Source organism: Pavona decussata, unplaced genomic scaffold, assembly GCF_977016875.1.
Source record: "Pavona decussata unplaced genomic scaffold, jaPavDecu1.1 SCAFFOLD_273, whole genome shotgun sequence".
In the NCBI taxonomy this organism is placed as follows: domain Eukaryota; kingdom Metazoa; phylum Cnidaria; class Anthozoa; order Scleractinia; family Agariciidae; genus Pavona; species Pavona decussata.
Window position 1 is genome coordinate 388,886 of NW_028145675.1, and position 21,078 is coordinate 409,963.

At 38.9% G+C, this 21,078-nt stretch overlaps 2 protein-coding genes across 2 annotated transcripts; both read left to right on the forward strand.

The window, feature by feature from the left end:
- The first annotated feature begins 214 nt into the window (after positions 1-214).
- LOC146455479 (uncharacterized) lies at positions 215-2,169 on the forward strand. The gene is made up of 4 exons (XM_085094159.1): positions 215-296; positions 1,035-1,135; positions 1,326-1,376; positions 1,889-2,169. The coding sequence occupies exons 2-4, from the start codon at positions 1,064-1,066 to the stop codon at positions 2,102-2,104; spliced, it is 339 nt and encodes a 112-aa protein (XP_084950285.1). The 5' UTR covers positions 215-296; positions 1,035-1,063; the 3' UTR covers positions 2,105-2,169.
- A 7,220-nt stretch (positions 2,170-9,389) lies between these two features.
- Positions 9,390-20,776, forward strand: LOC146455480 (uncharacterized). Its single transcript, XM_085094135.1, has 7 exons — positions 9,390-9,582; positions 12,346-12,451; positions 14,733-14,845; positions 15,578-15,656; positions 17,191-17,363; positions 19,221-19,347; positions 20,350-20,776. Exons 1-7 carry the CDS (start codon positions 9,416-9,418, stop codon positions 20,428-20,430), a joined length of 846 nt encoding a protein of 281 aa, XP_084950261.1. The 5' UTR covers positions 9,390-9,415; the 3' UTR covers positions 20,431-20,776.
- The last annotated feature ends 302 nt before the right edge of the window (positions 20,777-21,078 follow it).

Here is a 21,078-nt window from a genome sequence, read left to right on the forward strand (position 1 = left end):
CAGTCCGTAACTTATCATCATCAAAAAATAATAATGATAATAATCATAATAATAACAATAATAATAATAATAATAATAATAATAATAATAATACAATAATGCAATAATTCTGTTATCTATGAATACAGAAACAAGCGGTGTTAAGTCATAGTTTTTTCAGCTGTTTAACTGCAGCTTCCATTCCTCCTATCATTGCACACCAAATGACAATGTCAAAAACAATCAGGTCGTGGATTTTGTGTCTCCTCAGTACTAACTCACATCTTCAATCGGTTGGTACACTTCATCAAATCCTGGTAAATCCAAAAATTCACTGTACTCTTTTTATTAATTTATTAATTTCTTTGTTATTATTTTTTTTTTACTTTACTTTGTTAAAATTGTAGCTTTGCAATGGTCTCTTTCCAACTACTTTCCAACCCTACGCAAGTCGTGGGCTGCTGCCCTACGGCAAAATAAGAAAAAATCTTGTCAGTTATGATAAGTTAAAGGACTATTTCAAAACCCAATCCCTGATCGCTGAATATTGTTCTCTTATTTAGCCTTATAGGTATCTTAACTATGGTTGTCCCTGTGAAAAAACAATTAGGACGCCCGTTTTCTCCCCGGCAATACCGAGAATACGAATATTTAACAATTATCCTGCGAAATCGCGCGGAATATCGCCTGATACTTAGCCGAAGTGTTGGTTAAAATCAGAAGCCGTATTCCGCATGCAAGATTGACTAAGATAATTGCTTTATTATTCAACAACTTGATAACAAAGCACAGTTTTATTGCAGAAAAGCTGGAGACGGTCTTTCGAGCTCGTTACTTGTTTAAAGCGCTCTGCCATATTTCTCCGCGACACACGAAATTTCGTTTATCGCAGGGTAACTAAATTTTTATAAAACTGACTATGCACGAAGCCTCCCCTTCATAATCAACTCGGAAATAATAAGTATGTAAGTGACGAAATGTAAGTGAGTAACTTTATTTAACCAGGGTAGCCATTCATCACATCACATATCCTTGTTTATTCTTATTTTCACCAGTTTAACGTCTGAGAGGAGTGAAGACGAAAATGTTTCGCCTGTTGACGATCGTGTTGGTATTTGTCTCCATTTGCTTCGCCACATGCGAGTGTACTAACCAGGTAAAACATTCGAAATATTGCAGTGGTTTGCAAAACCAAGGCCTTTAGGCCGAAACCTATGCTAATAATTTTAGTTTCTTTATATTATGTTGTTAAGGTGTTTTTAAATAGACTGCTTTGTCGATATTAATCTGCAAGAGTTGAAGGTTATTTCTTATTACTACTTGTCATATATTTGTTGTTTTGTTAGAACTTTGAAGACCTTGTTATCAAAATTAACGACCTGGAAAAGAAAGTTCGGGTAAGATAATTATATTTTTGACGCAAAAATTTGATTATTCTGTTTCAAATACAATTTTCCTTATGTTAACAGAGAATTACCAGTAAGATTTCACGCCATTTGAAGAGAGAGGCTGTGAAAGGAGTCACAAATGACAAGAGCATAGCGATTGAAAGTCATCTGGTCATATTAAGCTGATGTTACAACCATTGTACTGTCCTCTGTTTTTAGCAGACGGCAGTGTTATAGCACAAGTGCTAGTGGGCTGAGCATTAAACTTCACAAAACAATCATTTAAATTTAACGTAGCATGGTTGAAAATCCCAACTGGCAGGAGGCAGACCAGCTGACTATTTATAAGGTGTCCGAGGAGTTGAACTCGGGGCTACCGAGAAACGACTCCAGCTAGCGGTCAGAACGGGACTTGAACCCAGGACCTCCGGATTTCATGTCCGGCGCCCTATTCGCTCTGCCACGCTTCCTCCCCGTCCTGTTTCGCAATCATAATAGTTCTTCTCCGACGTTCTTTGTAGGATCTCAGTAACAAATTGAGTGGCGCAAGAGTTGAGTGTTATGATGCCAGCACTCCTTTTGATCTCGGATCCGATCTACCCATAATGTACCTAGACAGGCAGAACTTGGATTGTCCACAGCCCTATTTCTTGGCGCAATTCGTGCTCAGGAGGGAAGGAGACTTCAACGCAGCCAAAGTTCGCTACGCTTATCGATGCTGCAAGTTTGTTCTGTAAAATGTTGGACCAATCAAGCAGTGTAGTGTTAAAACAATAAATAACCATTTAAAAGTGTCAATGTATTTAGCGTAGAGTACTAAATGGGGATATTTTTCAGATCAAATTGGAATTTGAAAAAGTTCGCTTTTGAGTAAAGGGGAAAACCGGAGTACCCGGAGAAAAACCTCACGGAGTAAGGACGAGGACTAACAACAAACTCAACCCACATCAGGGGCACCCAACGACAGTTTTCTCTCAGATGCTTTGAAACGCTATTTGCGGCTATCTGGAGTGCCTATAAAGCTTTGTAGGTTCATTTTAGGCAGCGCTATAATATTTTTATCTGTTCGGTCATTCTAGGGCAACCTGAGACTTTTCGAAATTACTAGGGCATCTTTGTCCATTTCCCGAAAACCTTAGGTCTTATTTTCTTTCCGAAATCTTAGCTGTCCTTTTTTCGGTCCCCGTAACGACATTTTTATCAATCCGAAAACACTAAGGTTTAAGGTTAAGGTTTAAGGTTTTTATTATTATGCACTATTTCAATGGTTTACAACAAAAGGAAATTACGGTATATAAGAAAAGTAACATAAAGACATGCCTTAAATTTCCCATATCACGAAAGTTCGAGGTGAAAATTCCCTTCAGAAAATTGTAGGGGATAAAGGGCCTTCCGAACAAATAATTTACCGAAACGATCTGTTGGGTGCCCCTGCCACGCCGAGTCTTGGACACGAACCCGGGCCACATCGGTGGAAGGCGAGTGCTCTCACCACTGCACCATCCCTGCTCTCCCCTACTTTTTTGGGGTCTGATAAAAGTAAAACTGATTGTTCGGTTTTAACAATACCTAAAATAAACTATAAGTCATAACGTTCATTTATCCTGGAGTCATCCGACTTCCGTAAAAAAGACGTATATCGAAGGGGAGGGGGTGGGGAAGTGTGGATTTTACGGAATATTAACTAGAAACTAATAAGTAAACGTTGAAAAACTTGGCGCTTAGAGAACGTTACCGCTTGATTGGCATGACAGGATGTGGTGAAGAACATAGCGCGAAAAGCCAACGCGTAAAACAGGCGATACATTTTTTCTGCTATACTTGAGAAGTGAACTGGTGCTGAAATAAACAATAAAAAAAACTAATAGTTCTCGAAGTACTGTTACAGTATCCGAATACACAAAATAAATGAACTCTGGCGGGACTCAGTGGAAGAAAATTTTATCAAAACTAAAGAGATGAAGACATAAATAGGGGCGATCTGTGAAAGGGTCCATCTTCTATCAAGGAAACCCAACGAGAACATTTAAGCAAAATAATTTCAACTTTGTGTCCTGTGTTCCCATATCGTTTTCTGCCCTTTTAATTTCGAAACATATTAGAGTAAACTAATACAAATCGATCTGTTCTGATGCTTTCGCTGTAAATTCGAGTTGCAGAAAATTAAGCAAACGGGATTTTATTCCCCCAATTTACTAACCGTTGTTGGTTATACAAAAATGCTAGCTGATCTTTTTTCCCTTTTATAACGAAATATTTGCCCCAAGAAAACGAAAGAAATTAGTTTTCCAGTGCGGTTAGGAAATTTTGAGATGACTTTTTGCTTTTAGTGCAAATACGAGCTAACGTTATCCAGTGAACATCCAAATCAGAGTCATATTCAGAGACAAGCATAGTCATCAAAACGTTTAGGCGAACTTTAGCTTGGCTTAGTGCTCTACGGCACAAAGTTAATAATTATAGGTAGTGAACGAAAGGGCCTCGTTAATCAATATATCAAACAAACAATGGCACCGTTTCTGTTGCCTTAGTTTAATTATGTTTATCTTTGAAAAATAGAATAGCTGCGTTAATGAGACCACATGTTTTGTCGTCGGATGTGTTTTATCCATCAGTCCGCAACTTATCATCATCGAACTATACAATAATTCTGTTATCAATGAACACAGAAAAAAGCAGTGTTACAGAAATTTAATTAATTTTTTTTAATTGTTATTTATTTATTTGTCATAGTTTTTTCAGCTGTTTAACTGCAGCCTCCATTCCTCCTATCATTGCACACAAAATGACAATGTCAAATTCAATCAGGTCGCGGATTTCGTGTCTCCTCAGTACTAACTCACATCTTCAGTCGGTTGGTACCCTTCATCAAATCCTGGTTAGTCAAAAAATTCACTGTATTCTTATTTTATTTTTATTTCTATTTATTTATTAATTAATTTTTTTGCCTTTACTTTGATAGATGATATGATAGATAGATAGTTTAATAATCAATACATGGCAAATTGCGTATTTACAATTAATAAAATCGATAAAAAGTACGTATAAAACTAGGTACAATAAATAAAGATATAAAAAATATGATAAAAAGGGAAACTAAGAATCTATATATATACATTATCAATACAGGATCTAATAATAAAACTATTTCTAAAACGATCTGTCTTGCATTTGGGTACGGTAAAACGCCTGTTGCACCTTAGAGTGTAACGTGACGGTCCACTAAATGGTATTAACCAGTTCACACGGTGTTCTGGGTCCTTAATAATGGTGTCAAAATTTTGTTAAAATTGTAGCTTTGCAACGGTCTCTTTCCAACTAAATTCCAACCCTACGCAGGTGGTTGGCTGCTGCCCTTCGGCAAAATAAGAAAACTTAGAATTATTAGAAAAAAAACATTAGAAAAATTTAAAAATATAGAATTATTAGAAAAACCTTGATCAGTTATAATACTGTAAGCTGAAAGACTACTCCCTGATCATTGAATATTGTTCTCTTATTTAGCCTTACATGTACCTTAACTATGGTTGTCTCCCGTGAAAAAAAACAATTAGGACGCCCGTTTTCTCCCCAGCAATACTGAGGATACGAATTTTAACAATTATCCTGCGAAATCGCGCGGAATATCGCCTGATACTTAGCCGAAGAGTTGGCTAAATTCAGGGGATATTCTGCATGCAAGATTGACCAAGATAATTGCTTTATTGTTCAACACATTGATAACAAAGCACAGTTTTATTGCAGAAAAGCTGGAGACGATCTTTCGAGGTCGTTACTTGTTTAAAGCGCTCTGACATATTTCTCCGCGACACACGAAATTACGTATATCACAGGAGAGCAAAATTTTCATAATAAAACTGACTATGCACGAAGCCTCCCTTTCATTATGAGGTTCAAAGCAACTCGGAAATAATAAGTATGTAAGTGACGAAAAGTAAGTAAGTAACTTTATTTATCCAGGGAAGCCATTCATCACATCACATATCCTTGTCCATTCTTATTTTCACTAGTTTAACGTCTGAGAGGAGTGAAGACGAAAATGTTTCGCTTGTTCACGACCGTGTTGGTATTTTTCTCCATCCGCTTGGCCACAAGCGAGTGTACTAACCAGGTAAAACATTCTAAATATTGCAGTTGTTTCCAAAACCAAGGCCTTTAGGCCAAAATCTATACTAATAATTTTCGTTTCTTCATGTTATGTTGTTTAGGTTGTTTTTTAAATAGACTGCTTTGCCGATGTTAATCTGCAAAAGTTGAAAGGATCCAAAAGCGCGCACTTTTCACCATCTATCCGGGGCTTTCCTATGCTGAAGCACTTGTCGAGGCGGGTATAGAGTCCATCCAGGACCACCAAAGACAGCTTTCCATCAATCTCTTTAGTGCTATCTCTGAAAACCCTGACAATAAACTTAACAAGCTAGTGCCACCTAGAATAAACTCCAATTACAATCTGCGGAAAAACAGGAAATTCAGAGTCCCGGTTGCCAAGACCAAGTGTTTTGCCGAGTCATTCATTATGAAAGGAGCGCAACTCCCATAGGCCCTCGCTAAACTAGTGAAACTATGAAGATGTGTAAATAGCTTAGTTTTATATATTTTGATTATTGATTTCTAGTATATACATTTGTAAATAGTCTGTAATTTTTTTCTCTACGCAATTCAGTTTATACTGCCATGTAGTGTCTTAATAAACGTATCTATCTATCTTTATTTCTCAGTAACAGTCGTCGTATATCAGGAGCCCATGACCCCAAAAGGTACAATAATTTGAGCAATTCAGTCACTATCTACTTCGGCAACAGGCCAGGGGTCTGTTTGTCGAAAGTCCCGGTGACTTACCGGTGACTTAGATGCTTATTTGCCGATTACACCGGAGTGACTACAGACATGGTACTTGGCCCATGTTTTCATAGATGTGAGTAAGATTTTAAAACTTAGTGTTCAAAGCTAACAAAAATTGACTACTTTTCAGAAACATTTATCACTAAAGACACTTATCGGGCCCGGTAAGTGACCGGGACTTTCGAGAAAAAGGCCCCAGGGGCCAGATTAATGCCCCCCCCCCCCCCCCCAAGTTTAGATGTATCCTAATTATTGTTTCTGAACTAAAGTCTATTGTGCCAATTACAATACATAATGGTTAAGAGACAATACTTTGGATAATCTTAATTCAGCAAGGGTTCGTAAATCTGGCCTCAGAACGTTTGATAGAACACCGCGGGAGTGTCATATAGTTTTGGACGGTTAGTGTACCTTTCCTTCTTTGCTATTTAAGCTGTGAAAGGAGTCCCAAACGACAAGAGCATAGCTGATTGAAAGTCATCTGGTCATATTAAGCTGATGTTACAACCACTGCACTGTCCTCTATTTTTAGCTAATAAATGATGGCTTTGTTCAGTTTACCGTCGGCAGTGTTATGGCACAAGTGCTGGTGGGCCGAGCATTAAACTTCACAAAACAATCATTTAAATTTAACGTAGCATGGTTGAAAATCCCAACCGGCAGAAAGCAGACCAGCTGACTCTTTACAAGCGTGGCCAAAGAGTTGAACTAGGGGCTATCAAGAAACGACTCCAGCTAGCGGTCAGAACGGGACTTGAACCCAGGACCTCCGGATTTCATGTCCGGCGCCCTATTCGCTCTGCCACGCTTCCTCCCCGTCCTGTTTCGCAATCATAATAGTTCTTCTCCAACGTTCTTTGTAGGATCTCAGTAACAAATTGAGTGGCGCAAGAGTTGAGTGTTATGATACCAGCACTCCTTTTGATCTCGGATCCGATCTACCCATAATGTACCTAGACAGGCAGAACGTGGATTGTTCACAGCCCTATTTCTTGGCGCAATTCGTGCTCAGGAGGGAAGGAGACTTCAACGCAGCCAAAGTTCGCTACGCTTATCGATGCTGCAAGTTTGTTCTGTAAAATGTTGGACCAATCAAGCAGTGTAGTGTTAAAACAATAAATAACCATTTTAAAGTGTCAATGTATTTAGCGTAGAGTACTAAATGGGGATAGTTTTCAGATCAAATTGGAATTTGAAAAAGTTGACTTTTGAGTAAAGGGGAAAACCGGAGTACCCGGACAAAAACCTTACGGAGCAAGAAAGAGAACCAACAACAAACTCAACCCACATATGATGCCGAGTTTTGGACTCGAACCCGGTCCACACTGGTGGAAGGCGAGTGCTCTCCCCACTGCACCATCCCTGCTCTCCCCTGCTTTCTTTGGGTTGATAAAATTAAAACTGCTGTTCAGTTTTAACAATAATTCTGCTCCTGTAAGGTGTATCTTTTGGCCATTAACAAACGCAAAGTTATGCCTCCCCCCTCCCCACCCCTATCCCAAGTCACAAAGGTATCCTTTTAGCCCAAAATCAAGCAAGTGATCGGGCGTTTCTCAGACGTGAGGCCACGCGCGATCGACATAGCAGGCACACAATAGAAAGATTTAGCAAAAATGACCACGTGACGATGTTATATTATATTTTCCATTCGCTGTTTTCAGTTCTCAGTAAAATTGAGTAGTCTTACGTTAGCATCAAAGGTCAGAATTATTTTTGCACTACTCACATCTATCTTCTCTCTTTTTTTTTTTTTTTTTATTATTTTATTCAACAATATTCATCCAAACGCGAATCTCACGTTTCCGTTTGCCGTAAACGCGGTTCTAAATCTCTCTAATTGACATATGCCCCATTCACACCAAGGCTTAAACACGTTTAAAAGCTGTTTAGTAATTGTTTCCTTCATAAAAGCTGCTTTCGGATTTTTGTCGCCTACAGATTTAGGACGAATGAAAGCATAAATTAAGATTTAGTTGAATCCTATGTCAAACCCAATGGTTCAGCTTTCTTTTACCAATTTTCATTTTGTTTAAACTAGTTTAATTAAACATGTTTTATTGGTGTGAATGTGGCTATTAATAGTCTCCTTCGCAGCTGTCGTTTGCATGCGTTTGGGCTCGTCACGACGGCTGCGAAGCCGAGACCAACATAAACAAAACGACATAAGGAAAACAACTACAACTTTGCTATGTCATATAAATTTGGTAATCCCCTTCAGTGGCTTACATTAAGCCGTAAAAACCCTTTTCGGGATGTGCTGATTGTTCTCCAATGCACCGCACAGGATGAAGGCAGGTGGTGAAGGCGTTCTCACCACTGAAAACTGAATTCCCCTTAGATGTTACTTGCCTGTCATAAAATTACATGGCATATTCGAAACATTTTTAGCCAGAAGACGGCAACGTCTTCCTTCTTTGATTTCCTCGACTACTGAGGTGGGAATGGCCATTAATAACGTTCCACGCTACGGTGAACTGCCATGTTTGTTGGAAAGATCTTAGAGCAGCATAAATTCGTAGATTTACCTAAATATACATAATCGAAATTGTTCGAACGGTAACGGGAACGCTGCGAAGGAGACTATGTTTATGTTAGATTTAGAACCGCGTTTACGGCAAACGGAAACGTGAGATTCGCGTTTATGAGAAAGATAGATGAGAATGGTGCAAAAATAATTCTGACCTTTGATGCTAACGCAAGACTACTCAATTTTACTGAGAACTGAAAACAGCAAGCGGCAAATATAGGGTAACATCATCATGTGATCTGGTTTCTGCCCTTTGCTGCAAACGTAATTCTTAATCTTTCCATAGTGTACCTACTTTGTCGTTTTGTTTTGTCTGTTCACGTGTAACTGTTCATTTTGTTATGTCATGTAATATGTCGCTATGGTGTGAACCATGCCTAAGGCAAATTTAAGATCCACGCGAGTATAAATGTCATTACCCCTACTGCTCATTTTCTGCTTAAAAAAGAGGTTTTGACCGGTTTCATTTTCCCAGAAATCTAACGAACGGCGATATAAAACACTTGTGAACATGTTTACGGCTCGATACACCTCGGCCCAGCACCGCTACTTTCGTTCTTTGTCAGTAAATTCAACTTTACAGATCTCGTGGCAGACAAAATGGCGATCACAAGATGAGAATCGAGTCAGTTCCGGTTCACATGCCACTCAGTCACCGGTTTAGTAGTTTTCATGAGAAATGGCGGCTGGGATGACTGTCCTTATGCTCCGATGTGTTTCGGTGTGTATTTTGCTAAAGCTCGTTTTAGCTTACGAGAAGTGTGAGAGAATCGACAAGTGTAGTTGTTCAACAGATAAAGGAAAAATTAGTCTTTGGGGACTTGCCAAAAGTGGCGACCGACCGCGGTAAGCAAATCATGTGAGAATCTAAACAAACCATTACAACTGAAACACCTACATAAACATACCTCATCAAAAGAAGCCAACGGTTACACAAACTTGTCTCCTGTGTGCTCAGTCATTTGGTTGGGCCTTTCAAATGGTATATCTGTGTAGACATTAACAAAACTAAATAACCAGTGAAAGATTTACCTTAAAACTTTGATCGTTGAGTGTGGGTTTTTCCCAATGAATATGAAATGCATCCTGACTATTTAGTTTTGTTTGTCCGACTCAGTGTATTTTTTCTGTTCCGTTCCTTTATTATCGTCACGCCGTAATTAGCTTTATCAGTTTTTACTTTTCTTATCACGCTGTAATTAGTTATATACTTTATATTTGTCACGTTGCAATTAGCTATATTGTATCCTTCTGTATTTATATCACACCCACTAGCGATTTCTGTTACCTGTACTGAAGGTGGATGAAGTTTCATCCAAAACATGTTTTGACATGTTTTAAAGTCATTCAGTCTTCATAAAAGTTATTTCCAACCTGATGGCTCTACGAAAAAATGGAATGTCATTGTCCAATTTTCCTCCGACGATGAAAGGAATTGGTTTCCAAGTTTTACGAAATATTGAGCTGATAATTTACCAAACTGGAAAACTATAGTTTTCTTTAAAAACGATTAACATTAAGGCGTTCCCAACAGCAACGAAATGAATCGTCGAATGCCCTGCCTTATGCGATTAGGGTAACAAGTTTTCCTATTTCTTTTTACTTCAGGAGAATTGTGAAGTTTTAATCTTGCTCAGACTTCAAAGCTTGAAGGAGAAAACAGATTTTATTGGCTTAATCTACAATGACTTGTTACGCGTTAAGGCGAAATTTTGTTGTGCATGCAACATCTGCAATGCCTCATGAATATTTTACTCTCTTCTTATTGAAAAGAAATTGGGCAAGAAAAACAGTTCCATACAGTATTGACAGAAAAAAAACCTTTTCGAAATACTTCTATTTATCCGTCGTATGACCCGAATGACGTCATACATTGCGTGATCCAACAATAGCCAATGGCTAGAACAGACTACTTCTGAAAACGTGATGTTATGGACTGAACAATCAAGTGTTTAGTTTAGTGTGTAACCGTACCGTAGGGAGTTAAACTTCGAAAAATGAATCTAAGCGTGATCAGTGAAGCCTTTTTTAAATTTAAAATTAAAATTTGATTCCGGACTGGAAGACAAAGTAAACCTTCAAATGATACTTTTTTTTTTCCTGTTCTGCAGAATTAAAGTAATATATCAAATAGCCTTTCTAGTGTATAATACAGCCTCTAAACCCATAAACAATTCTTAGGCAAAGTCAAAGCAAAACTTTACAATTTATAATTTTCTTGGTTAACCTTTAAGTTTACTATTTTGTTCTATGATTTACAACAAAAAAGTTTGAAGTTTTTTAAAATGAGGTATTTCGAAACTGGTCGGCACTCTGTTCGTTTAACAACCGGAGTTGGTTCGAACACCGACTCTTATTTTATTTTATTTTTTTATTACTATTATTCTATATTTTTTGATGTAATTCCCCTGGCCCATCAAAATTTGATTGCTGATAGGCTATTGGTAGCTAACCCGCAAACAGCTGTTATTTATTTATTGATAATTTATTATTTTTTTTTTATTCCTTAATTGATTTATTTTGTTTTGTTTTGCTCAATCAGCTACTGTAAAATCCCCCCTCCCCCCGCTTATAAGCACCCTCGTTTATAGGCCATCTGTTTGTAAACAAAAATTGTGTTAAGAAAACAAGGGTGTTAAGCCCTCCTCACCCCCCCCCCCCCCCTACTCATTTCCCTTGAGACCGTGACCCAGACCATGGCATTGAAGAAGAACTGCTTTTCATATCTAGATCATTCTCTTCTTGCGTGAACTAGTTTACATTTACATACGAAAAACAGCGAGGTTTGTATCAAAACAAGGTCCCCCCAGCCTCGCTTCCAATCCAAGGCCAGGTCACCAAGCACACAACTGTAAAATAGCTTACTGTCTTCACACCCACGTCGGGCAGCCAGTGACAGTCTTTCTTCGTTCTCAACCGAACATCCTTTGCTAAATTTGCTTAGAAAATGTACTCTACAGAAAATAGGGTATATGGCCCCAGTTGTTCAAAAAGGGGGATAATTTTATTCACTGGATACTTCGCTATCCGGCAGATAAAATGTGTGCAAGATTATCCCGAAAGTCCTGTAATTTGTGAATAGAGGAGAAGCATATGTCAAATTTACGAATAGGATTGTGTGTTAAACTTGCCAGAAGCGTTAGTTGGAGTACATTTACTCCGCTGGATAGTAGCTTATCCAGTGGATAAAGTTATCCGCTCTTTGAACAACTGGGGCCTGGTCAGTAAGAAAGTATGGTTTGCGGTTCCATCATTTTGCTATGGCCAACGGACTTTGTGATCAGCATCAGCTTTCTTCTCATAATATCAATGCTTATTTTAATAAATGTGATGGAATGTTTTAAGCCTGGTGAATAAATGAGAATGATGTATTATTCAGTAATTGACACAGGCGTGCTCGGAAAAAACATCCTAGTGCACCTATCAGGAGTCGAACCTAAGACCTTCCGGTTACTAGTTCGGATGCTCGAGCCCTGAGCTACAGGGAACTTGTGGTACCTATTAAGGTATTTTTAAAATTAGCCACCGTTATGAGATTCAAAACATAAATTCTGTTTAAAAAAAAATGATGATTTTTTTCCTTTGTAACCAAGGTTTTCATCAATTCAGGTTTGCAGACATTCCATCCAATGATCGAAACTATGAGTCATTCAGCTGGAATCCTTGTTATCCTTATACGGTCAGCAAGAGTCAAGGCAAATGTCGTGATGTCACCGTAAGTTCTAATAATTTTCAGTAGATTAACGAATGGGCAATCTGCGTAGTGTAAAATGCAGTGCAATTGGTCGTATTTATATTGAAAAAGAGTCTAAAAAGACTCAAATTTGATTCTAAAACAAACAAACCTATCACCATGAACTTTGTATCTCGCGGAAACATTTTAATCTTATTCATAAGTGTACGAGACAGGAGATACGCTAGCCTCCCTCAGCTCAAATAAGCATCACCAGCCACCCCTCCCCACCCCGTCTCCCCCACCCCCTTCGTGTAATGAAAATTGAACTATACCACACTACTGAAAAAAGGTTATAAGTAGATGTTGACTTTAATCCACGTTTACTACCATGGGACTGAAATATATTATCCAATTCTTCAAAGTAAGTTTGTTTATTGATGTGCAGTGTCACATATTTTAGTGTTACTTTGAATAACCAAAAAACATGCTTCAATCGATAGAATCGTTATGAAGCCTTCGGTTATGAAGTGAGTGATGATTGATTGAAACTGAAAATTTATCAACGATAAGTGGCTAGGCATTTGTGGACTTAGATGCAAAAGGTTTTGGTATATTGTAACGCTACTAAGTTCGGTTGATATTCACCGACGTTTCGGCAGTGCTGCCTTCTTCAGGGTGGCATGTTGAAAGTTCGTCATTTGCCGTCATATGCAAATAATTCAAACTGTGAGCGCGTGCCAAGATGTTTGCGCATAAAAATCCTGACGATATCAATCAATAAAAATCGATATAATCAATAATAATCAATAATAATCAATTGATTGGTATTGGAAATCAATAGAAATCGAAGCCAAAAAGTTGAGTGAGTTTCGATTTTCATTGATTGTGATCGATTTGCATTGATTAGTATTGATTATCGCTGATAATTCAAATCTCGGTTTCCTTTTCAATAAAACGCATCACATGAATTGACAAATGATTTTAATAAGTTTATTTGTTCAAATATATATCATAACTAAACGTATCCTTAAAATTTTAGCATCATATTATTTAAAACGAGTCATGGTCTCAAAACAACAACATTTTTATTCCCTTTTCCTATATTTTCTTCCTCCAACTCAAGTGTAGTGCAATCGGGTTACCACAGGGTGCAAAAGTCCGTCGTATATGTATATATGACGCGTGACGTGCATACGTCGTTAGATCAACCAAAGGTCAGGTTTTACTCAGATACCGTTGCATAACCAATTATTGATTATCTATAAAAATCAATAAAAATTAATGAAATTAAGACGTGTCGGTGAGTGAGTTTCGATTTCTATTGATTGGTTGAACCAATCAATATCAATTAATTAATTATTATTGATTATTATTGATTATATTGATTGCAATCAATGATTGATTTTCATTGATTGATATCGTCGGGTAAAAATGAGAAGTCGCGGTTGATTCCGAGAGGGGCGAGTGTTCTAAATTTAAAAGTGAATCTCATCTCCTCGCGCTGTCTGAGATCCCTCTATGCGAGTCTCCCTTTCACTAACACAACACGCATGTCCTCCAGAGAATAACTGGGGCCATTAAAATGCTGCGCCACAGGCAGATCTCCCTTACTGTGTAGCACATCTAGGCAGTGTTCCCTGAATCGGTCAACCAATCTGCGTCCCATGTCCCCAATGTAGACAGCTTTGAAGAATTTCCGGCAAGAGATACGGTATATGATGTTTTCTGAAATGCAAGTGAAATGCCCTGTGATCTTTATGTGTCCTCCTGGTACTGGAATTGAGGTGGAATCAGTGATGTGAGGGCAGGTACGGCAGATGGTCCGCCTACAGGGAAAAGTGCCCGGCTGGTGCGGTGGGTTGTCTGAAGGAAGATTGCTGTGGACTAACAGATCCTTAAAGGGTTTTTGCCCGTCTATAAGCCTTTAATGGTGGTTGCGATAAAATCGTGCATACATCTTGGCACGCGCTCACAGTTTGAATTATTTGCATATGACGGCAAATAACGAACTTTCAACATGCTACTCCCCTGAAGAAGGCAGCACTGCCGAAACGTCGGTGAATATCAACCGAACTTAATAGCGTTACAATATACCAAAATGTTTTGCATCAAATGAGCAAGACGCGCTACGCAGTTTTAATAATATTATCAACTGATTTGTGGACTTAAGCCGAGGGTAAGTCACTGGAACGGCTTTTTGGCTTCGGGAGGCCGGGATTTTAACAAGATACAAATACCCGGGTATTTCCTGGAGAGGGAAGCAGATATTGAAGTCTTGAAATGATCGACCGGCACTATTAACATATTGCACTTCCAACAGGCTTGCGTTCAAACAAGGTTTTTTTACTACTCCGCCGTTGCTAGACAGGACACAGCCACTTGCATGTTGACCTCTGGAAAATGTGCTTTGAAATATACCATGGAAAGTTGGAGGTAAGTTTGAAGGATTCGGTGAAAAAGGTTGTTCAGGTTAAATAAACCATTATCGGGTTGTGGATGGCGCTAGAAATTGCATGGTCAGGTGTTGTTACACGAGACACAATTTTTTCCTCTCAGATTTTGCAACACCACAGCACAGTCAAAATCATTGTGGAACGAGGAATTGCGCGTACAGACTTACCGCCCAACAACCACCCCCCCCCCCCCCCCAGTCCATCACCTCCAGTACTCCATAGTACTCGCAAAACAAAATATTGAGTACAATTTGTCCTGGAAAAGCCGACTATTCGTCTACTTTTCACAATGTTGCAAGATACGTTTCAGCACATAACAGGTAACAGTTTTCGGAGTAAGCGGTGTATTGAGTCATTCCCGCCGAGTGATGCAGCGAGTCTTTTGAAACACCAACGTCTCGCCAAACATAGCCTCCCTTGCATGCCTTGCAGATGCTCTTTTGGCTTGTCAGCCAATCTTGAGGGGGAAAGATTGCGTGCCGTGCTACACCAAGCAGCGCACTGGAATGGTGCATTCACACGCAGACAAGCTAAGCCATGTTTGTTGTATAACCCTGTACAAATCCTTCTATAATTTACACTATTGTTCAACAAGGATACACTCGCGAAAAGAGGCAGGAAGTGCCTCCCATACTAATTAAAAACTTCATCCAATTTGTTCTGTTTGTTTCTTGCTTTTTTTTTTTTTTTTTTTTTTTTTTTCTTTTTACAGTTTAACTGTCACATTAAAATGCGATGAATTACTGGAGGGAAGAGTTGAAACGATGAACGTTCAAAAGTTCCGGTCCGCTGTAAGTCCTCTGAGTTGATTCCAAAACATGCTCTCTACGAGAGACAGCATCTGAACTACGTTATAAATAGTTAATGCATAAGGTTCGGCTCATGAAAAGTTCCACGTCTGAATGAAAGCTGTTCCAAAGCCGAAATTCCCGGCTGAGCCAGGCGGAAAGAACGGCTGAGCCGTTCCAAATTGAAGCAGCCGTTCTCAACTGATTCAGACGCCGAACTTTTCATGTACTTAATTCTAAGGTATAAGGTTCGGGTCATGAAAAGCTCGGCGTCTGAACCGGGCCTAAGATATCTTGAAGAACTATTGGCTTCAACGGCAATTTAATACACGCGTCATGTTTTATTAATAGAGTTTTTTTTCTTGAATGACTATCGGCCTGATAAATGCCCCTTGGAAATTTGATTTTCTTAAAACAAATATAAGCGCGAAAGCCAAACTCAGTTCGAGGTCAAATATGCTAGTTTAAGGAAAATCATATTTCAAGGAGCATTTATCAGACCGATCGATAGTCTCGACACCAGAAACACTCTATCGTTTTGTTTTGTTTTGTTTTGTTTTGTTTTTGTTTGTTTGTTTGTTTGTTTGTTGTTGTTGTTGTTTACCACTAAATTTTTCAGTACAAACGTTTCTGAGAGTTAGTGCTCACAACTAAGTTCAAAAGAAAAATTCGAAAGAACAACGTTGGGATAAAAGTATATGAAAGCCGCTTGTTTGTTAATAAATTGGAAGAATAGAATAAATGCGAGATTCTTTCCCGACCGGACAGTATGCGCTGATTGCGTCTCTCCGCGGATGAACACTATCGCGTTACTTGATCATTTTAAACCAATAAGATTCGGAGAAAATCTATTGTTGACACTGAATAATACCGATGAGGGTCTCACGTGCTCCGCTTACCAAATCATTTTTATGTGTTTATTGAAGTCAACCAGAGAAATGTTGGAAGACTCCATATTATCCTCAGATAGATGGAGTCAGACAACACGCTACTTTCTATTTAACGATTATTCCACGGGCGCGCGTTGGATATGAGATGGTAGATAGCCAACGAGGCGTGTCAGCAGCAAGTTTGCTATAATCATAATCATATCCAACAAGCGTGAGTGAAATAAATTTTGTATTAAAAACAATCAGAAATATTGTTAGATCTTGCTGATTTCGCTCTGCAAGAACAACCTCATGACTGTTTAATGGTCGCTATTATTTGGGCATGGAATAATGGCTCATATATACTATGGCTGCTAAGCCAATCAAATCCCTGGAATTGTGTTATACAATGATCCAGTTTTTAATAATCCCCATTATTTAAAACCTCGTCAGAAGTTGTGAATACTTATCAGTACTACTTAATGAAAGTAAATATATGAAACATACATGAAAATATATGTAGATATATGAAACAAACTACTTAATAGCGTTCTTCCCCACCAATTCTCAGAGGTGAAGAACTGAGCCTCAAACAGGCTGCAAGATCGTCTTCAAATGTTTGTCTCTTCACCACCCTGATCTTCATTCACTTTTCCTTTTTTTTTTAGGACACTGTTTTGCATTCTTATTATGCTTGCCCAAAGTCTACGCCTGCGCCGCCTACGCTGGCTCCTAAGCCGTCTTCACCTTCCGAGACTGCACCTTCCAAGGATAGCAGCTCTGGTGATGGTGCCACATCCCAAAGCTCTGGATTGAGTTTAGGAAGCAAACTAATCATAACGTATGAATACTGAGTGAACATATTTCATAAATGAGAGAACATTGCAGTTATGTATACAACTTTTAAGCGGCTGCGAAAAGAAAGCATGAAAAATTCGACTTGAACAGGATTCGAACTCATGACCTCTGCGATCCAGGTGCAGATGCTTTAATAGCTAAGGGTGGAAGGTAAGGAACCGACGAATCCTTGTCCAGAGTGGATTCGGCGGTTCTTTTGATGCACCATGATGTGAATGATCTGAGATCACAAATCCATTTTTGGATTCTCCCAAAAAAACGCAACCTAAGTTAGAAGAGCCCTTCTCAGAGGTCATAGGTTCGAATCCCGTTCAAGCCTGAATTTTTTTCAGGCTTTCTTTTCGCTGCTGCTTAAGATGCGTACGTAACTGCGGTTTTCGCTTATTTATAAATTCTTTCGTCCACGGTTCAAAAACTCATTAATAATTCATAAGCCTATTGACCTATCAAATGGTCGATAATGCATCACGTGTTTTATCGGGTTGAAAAACCACTCGACTGCGCCTCGTGTTTTTAAACCCGATAAAACACTCCTGTTCGTTTTTTACAGGGGTTACCGATAACTCGAGACCTATTGCCTTCAAATGACTCCGATAAAGTTGCGTTTCGGTGGACATCAGTCACTGAAAAGCCGTTGAAATTAGTTTAAATTCTGAGAACATTTCAAGGCAACAGAACCAAGAAATTGGCAGTTTAATCCGCTTACGGATGGTAGACAGCAGGAGAGTTGATTTTCAAGCCAGGTTATCTAAATGGGCATTGTTTAGACGAAGTTTTAACACGCTACCCGTAATAATTTTGCAAAAGCAGTGATGCGTGCAAGGGAGCAAATTATCAAGTGCAGTGATTAGTACATATTGCGATTTGTAGATACTACTCATGTTATAAAGGAATTCTGAAATTTTCCAATGACCAGGAAGTCGAATGTACCATTTTGAAAACTTAAGAACTGTAGAAAAGGACGCAAAAAAACTCAAACAAGCCAAAAGGGGTATTATTTACTTACTTATTGATATTTATTTATATTTTTTATTCATTTATTCATTTATTCATTTATTCATTTATTCATTTATTCATTTATTCATTTATTCATTTATTCATTTATTCATTTATTCATTTATTCATTTATTCATTTATTCATTTATTCATTTGTTCATTTATTCATTTATTTGTAGTTCTTGTATTAATTGACCTTTTTTCACACTACGACAGAAACGCATTTTTGCAATAAATCGTAATAATAGAAAATCTATGGCTGGAATAGATAAGATGGAATGTAAAGATGGTTTAAACCATCTACATTCAGCTGACTTTGCGAGACAGGAATTCGATGCTTTGCCTGCTTTCTCCCTGAGGCACGTGATGTGGCAACGCGTGACTCGGGGAGCGGGCAGGTTCAAAGTACGAGGCTTGATAGGGCATGGGTTTTGTTGCATTTTATTTGAGCTGGCTCTGTTGCTGGTTTCATATAGAACTGCTACACCGTGCTGACGAGTTCCAATAAGAACGAAACAGCTGTCCACGGTTGCAGCCCTGTTTTGTCGGTTTCTGTCGCGTTGTTGTCTCGCAAAGTCAACTCTTTCACGTAGTATCAGCCTTGCAGTTTGTGTTACAATTTATTTTTGGCTGATTAGGTCTCTTGTAGATCCTACGTCAACTAGCAGCATTATCGTTCGCGGTCCTTTGCAGTTTTCACGTATGGCTGGAATGACGAAATATTTGCGGAAACTGCACAAACAGCCGCCCCGAAAAACAAAACAGGACCTGCACATTTTGTGCCATAGTTTAATTTATGTTAAGCAAGCAGTAAATAACTTACCTTTTGACTTTTCTATTCCAGGTTTTGCTGTCTCTCTGTCGCGTACATTATTTTTGGCACTTTGATTAACAAATACGGCAGGCATATGGAGGGAAGGGAAGCTTTTCCGAACTATTCGTTTTGGTTAGACTTGCCTAATTTAATGAAGGTAAGTTTGTAAAACACTTTCGATATAAAGATTGCTAAAATCGGCAAGTTAGAAAAGTACGCTCAAACATTACATCAAAAAACAACCTAAATCACACCAAGGAGGCGTAAGAACTCTCTGAAGTAAAACGAAAAGAAAATGATTGAGAATCAAAGCACTACCTAGTCCAGTCCTGGAGCCCCTTTCTCGAAAGTCCCGGTAAGTTACCGCGCCCGATAAGTGATTTTGGTGATAAATGTTAATAGCAGAAGTCAATTATTGTTAGCTTTATTTACTAAATTTAAAAATCTTGTAATTGTATGAAAACATTGGCTAAGTACCATGTCTGTAATCACTGTGTAATCGACGAAAAAATATTTAAAAAATATACTTATCGGGACCGGTAAGTTACCGGGACTTCGAGAAACGGTCCCCTGGCACCTGCGCTGTCTGCCACGCAACTCACCGTGACTATCGTAGCACTGAGCGGAGAGGCCATGACTGGAGTGAGTATTACCACGCTGTGTGGTCACGGTTTAGGTTCCCGTCGCTATGCAGTCAAACAGCAACCTTGTACAGCTAAACAAACAGTAACGCAACATAGTCTTGATCACTTTCTCTTACTTACTTAGATTTTTAAAACTTCCAACAACTTTCTCAACTTAGGGAAGTGGTCAAAACTACTATACTCGAACAGAACCGACCAAACTGAAAAAATAGATGGTGATCTCTGCCTGTAACCTCCTTCCTCGACCTCAAAAGACTAGACTGAGTGTTGGGTTTTGAGGAGAGGGGGAAACCGGAGAACCCGGAGAAAAACATCGCAGAGCAAGGACGAGAGCCAATAATAATCTCAACCCACATATGACGTCGAGTCTAGGAATCGAACCCAGGCCACATTGGTGGGAGGCGAGTGCTCTGACCAATGCGCCATCCCTCGCCACCCAAAATGTTCTCAGAACAGTTAGTTTTGCAACCTTTTATGATAGGTCTCACAGCCCTCATTTATTTTCATTTTCTTAGGAAGGCTGTTCGTTTACCTTTCATCGACTCAGAACGTTTTGTGGGAGAGGTTCGGATGGCAGCAGTTATACCCCCATATAGGAACATCACAAAATGACGCTCAGAGATGTTGACTCTTTCCCACCAAGAGAAGAATTCGTCGCGCAGCGTCTGATAAGCTTCTACCTTGGATATCAAACTAAATTATTGAAAATGAGTTCATTTTGCCAATCAGGAGTATAAAGCTATAGTATTCAACTTTTAAGGCTGTCTTCTGGTTGCTTGACAACGTTCCTTATTTGTAGCCATTTCTCTTCCATTTTGAGCATTCTTTTTTTTTTCTGTTTTGTGATCTGAGAACAGCTGTTAGTGTCTAGTGTCTAGTGATAACCTTGATATACGCCAATGACATTTTGGGATAATAAATGTATTTCATTTCTTTGCAGAAGCCATGTTTCCAAGGAGTCTATTCGACTATTCGAAGTCTATTCTGAGCCTATTCGGCAATTGGGCCATTCGGCATTTATTATTCGCACGTAAACCCCCCTCCCCCCTCCCTATATGAGGGCTTTTGTGTCTATCCCTATCAGAAATAACTTTTCAAGTCCCCTCCACAAAGTTAAGATCAAAGCGCCAACACATTCCCCGTCAGGAAAAAAGAACGAGTTCAAAGATACCGACATAAATGCCCCCTCAGAAATAACTCTTAAAGACCCCCTCCCCCTCAGATTTCCCAGTCCCTCAATAGGG